The sequence below is a fragment of the Diabrotica virgifera genome, chromosome 9 (assembly GCF_917563875.1).
Source record: "Diabrotica virgifera virgifera chromosome 9, PGI_DIABVI_V3a".
Taxonomy (NCBI): Eukaryota; Metazoa; Arthropoda; class Insecta; order Coleoptera; family Chrysomelidae; genus Diabrotica; species Diabrotica virgifera.
In genome coordinates, this window is record NC_065451.1 from 109352506 (window position 1) to 109356604 (window position 4099).

Below are 4099 nucleotides of genomic sequence, written 5' to 3' on the forward strand. Positions count from 1 at the left end.
ACTTCCCACATACTCAACATCGTCCGGTGCTTATCTCCATCGGAATATCAATTCCAATAATTAGATCATATCCTCGACCCAGGTGGAATCTTAGAAAAGCAAACTGGAAGAAGTTCTCTGAACAACTAGACCGGACCTTGAGCTGGGTCCCTCCAACCAGCAAACATTATGAGAGGTTTGTGGGCGCAGTAATAAGCACTGCCAAGAAAACCATCCCTAGGGGGTATCGCAAAGAATATGTGCCTAGATAGACTGAAACATGTGAAGACTTATACACGAAGTTTCTCGAAAGTGGTGACCGAGAAATAGCCGATGAGCTTTTACACAACATCGATACAGCTAGACGCCAAAAATGGATAAAGACTGTCGAAAACCTTGACTTCAAAAAATCAAGCCGGCAGGCATGGTCCTTGTTGCGGAAAATTGGAGGAGCTAACCAGCTGGAATCCAGAGAGTCTAAAATGTCTCCTAACAAGGTTGCCTCCCATATAGTATCTCTATCCAGAGCTCCACGAGATCGAACACATACTACCAACGTGAAAAGAGACTTAAGGGCATTAAAACAAATGAACAGAACGAACTCCGAATATTCAGCAAGAATATTTATTTCTGAAATCACACATGCGCTGAAAGAAATGAAATCAGGTAAAGCACCTGGCTTTGATGGTATCCATCCAGAGTTCTTGATAAACAGTGGTGCATACACGAAACAGTGGCTTGCAATGTTCTTTAATGATATACTTCAGTCAGGTAACATTCCTTTCTCACTTAAGCGAACAAAGATAATTGCAATTCCGAAACCGGGCAAATCAAACGATAAGCCAGAAAACTACCGCCCCATAGCTCTACTCAGCATGGTATATAAACTATTAGAAAAGCTTCTCCTCAACAGAATTAGTCACAGGATACTAGAAAATGTTCCCATTGAACAAGCTGGCTTCCGCCCTCATCGAAGCTGTACGGACCAAGTGCTGTCATTAACAACTTTTATAGAAGCTAGTTTTCAAAAGAAACAAAAGACAGCAACAGTATTTATAGATCTAACAGCAGCATATGATACTGTTTGGAGACAGGGATTAATATATAAACTGGCCCGCATTATCCCCTGCAGAAAGATAATTAACCTCATTGACAACATGCTGACCAACAGAGCCTTCCAGGATATAATGGGAAAGGAGACGAGTAGACAGATGAAACTTAACAATGGTCTTCCACAGGGTTCTGTCCTTGCCCCTTTACTTTTCAGCCTCTATATTGCTGACATGCCTGAAACCGAATCTCGGAAGTTTGGATATGCTGACGACTGGACCCTTGCAACAAGCCACCAATCTTTAGAAACTACAGAGATCACTCTCACGAATGACTTATCCATCCTCAGCGAATACCTTAAGAAATGGAGACTACAGCCAAGTACTACAAAAACTGAAGTATCAGCTTTTCATCTAAACAACAAGTTGGCAAACAGAGAATTGCGAGTGTATTTTAATAACAAGCTGTTAAAACACAATAAATACCCGAAATACCTTGGGGTTACTCTAGACAGAACGCTCACATTCAGAGAACACCTGACGAAAACAGCAGCAAAATTGAAAACACGCAACAGTATAATACAGAAACTCTGCGGCACTACATGGGGGTCCACAGCATCAACATTAAGATCCTCTGCTCTTGGCCTGATATATCCGGTGGCAGAATACTGTGCTCCAGTGTGGCTAAATAGCAGGCATACTCACCTGGTCGACACCCAACTAAACCGTACTATGCGTATGATAACAGGCACAATTAAGCCCACCCCTACAATGTGGCTACCTACCCTTAGTAATATAGCACCACCCAACCTACGCCGCGAACATGCATTGGTTAAAGAATATAACAAAATAATGGACAGTCGCCAGCTTCTAGTCCACAACGACATCCCCGATATTCTTGGAAACCGTCTCCGATCCAGGTTACCCCCTCTACAATCTGCTCAAGCGCTGCAGCAATCCAACTTTGACTTAAATACCCAATGGAGAGAAGATTGGGAAAGTAGGACAGATCCGCATTACCATAGTCTACCGGACATCATAGGGAAACCTGGCGAATTTGAACGTCCCCGTAAGATTTGGGCAGCCCTTAATCGAATTCGAACAAACTGTGGAAGATGCGCCGACTCCCTCCACAGATGGGGTAAACTCCCCTCGCCTTCTTGTGACTGCGGCGCTGCAAGACAGACGATCACTCACATTGTTCAGGACTGCCCACGCAGAGCATACACAGGCGACCCTATAGACTTTGTAATGGCAACCGAAGGGTCAATCGAATATATAAAAAAATTGGACATCTGTTTGTGATGCATTGTATAATGCATAAATCTAAATATATTCTGTGATATACTTAAGCCATACGCTAAATAAATAAACCAAAGTATTTTAGATACCAGTAAAATATTTTATTATACGTTAATATTTGAAACTCGATATGAGTGCGGCGAAAAAAATAAAACATATAATTTTAATAATACCTGTGAAGAAGAATTTCTGTTTACTATGGTGAAAGAGAAGTAGTGTGTTTGTCTTGTTTGTCGGTCTCCCCTGGCTTTTCCCAAACGCGGAAATTTAGAACGGCATTATAAAGCTTTGCACCAAAACTATGAAAATGATTTTCCGCAAAATAGCTTGTTTAAAAAACGGAAAGTGCAATACTTGAAAAATAGTTTGAAGGCGGAACAATCAATGTTCACTAGGCCTGTTAAACAATCAGTAGCTGCAACGATTGCGTCGTTCAAAATTTCTTATATACTGGCACAACATAAAAAACCGTTTGAAGACGGAGAGGTAGTGAAAGAAGCATTCATTGAAGCAGCGAGTGTATGATTTGAGGACTTCAAAAATAAAACAGATATTGTGTCTGCTATTAAAGAAGTCGGGTTGTCACGTCCAACGGTCACCAGACGTATCGAAATCATGGGCAAAGATTTGGAAAGCCAAGTGAATAGTGATATTACGAAGTGTGTATATTTTTGTTTGCAATTTGACGAGTCAACCGATATGGCTGATACCGCCCAGTTGTGTATTTTCATTCGGATGGTATTTTCTGATATGTCGTGTAGAGATTTGTTAACAATGTTGCCTCTGAAAGAAAAAACTCGCAGAGAAGATATATACAACGTTTTTATAAATTTTGTGAAACAATACGAGATACCGATTTACAAACTAATGTGTATTACAACAGATGGTGCACCATCCATGACTGGCGTTAACAATGGATTTGTTGCATTATGTCGAGCTAACGATGACTTTCCATCGTTTTTTTCATTTCATTGCATCATTCACCAGCAAGTTTTGTGCTCCAAAATTTTAAATATGGACGACATTATGAAGATGACAACAAAAATTGTGAATTCTAAAGCACAATTGGAAGCTAGCGACTCTGTGGAACACACTGATTTACTTCTGCATACAGATGTGAGGTGGTTGAGCCGTGGAAAATTTTTAGATAGGTTCCAGGAGTTACTTTCCGAAATAATTTCTTTTCTAGAGAAACGAGGGGACGACACTCATCTACTTCAGAATGAAAAATAGCTCAGTAACCTAGCTTTCGCATCAGATTTAACACATTATTTGAACGTCCTTAATTTGGAACTACAAGGTAAAAATAAAACAATTATCGATATGATGAGCGCAGTACCTACATTCTTTTGTCAACAAATTGAAATTATTGATTAAACAAATTAACAGAAAGGATTTAGACAACTTTCCATCGCTGAAAAAAAGGGTAACCGCTCATTTGAATTATGTTTATTACGAGACGGAGGTGCAAGCATTTCATAATGAGTTTGAAAGACGTTTTGCTGATTTTAAAAAACTGACAGATATTGTAACATTTACGTCTAATCCATTTTCTTGCGAAGACGTGGAAAAAATTGCAACTGAAATATCCGTTACTTTCAATATGGAAATCATTTCCGTCCAAAATGAGGTATTGAACATAATTTCGGATATACACCTTAAATCCAGAGCGACTGATACTAAATTTTGGTCTTTCATATCGTCTGCGAAATATCCATCTTTGAAGCAAGTAGCTCTGCAGCTCACAGCATTCTTTGGATCAACGTACT

General features: G+C 39.8%; 1 protein-coding gene across 1 annotated transcript; it reads left to right on the plus strand.

Moving 5' to 3' along the window:
- Positions 1-2945: 2945 nt before the first annotated feature.
- Positions 2946-3563, plus strand: LOC126891223 (protein FAM200A-like). Its single transcript, XM_050660405.1, has one exon. It carries the CDS (start codon positions 2946-2948, stop codon positions 3561-3563), a length of 618 nt encoding a protein of 205 aa, XP_050516362.1.
- Positions 3564-4099: the final 536 nt, after the last annotated feature.

What these genes read in the sequence shown, in the direction of transcription:
- LOC126891223 (XM_050660405.1), top strand. Translation starts at nt 2,946, where the DNA reads ATGGGCAAAGATTTGGAAAGCCAAGTGAATAGTGATATTACGAAGTGT.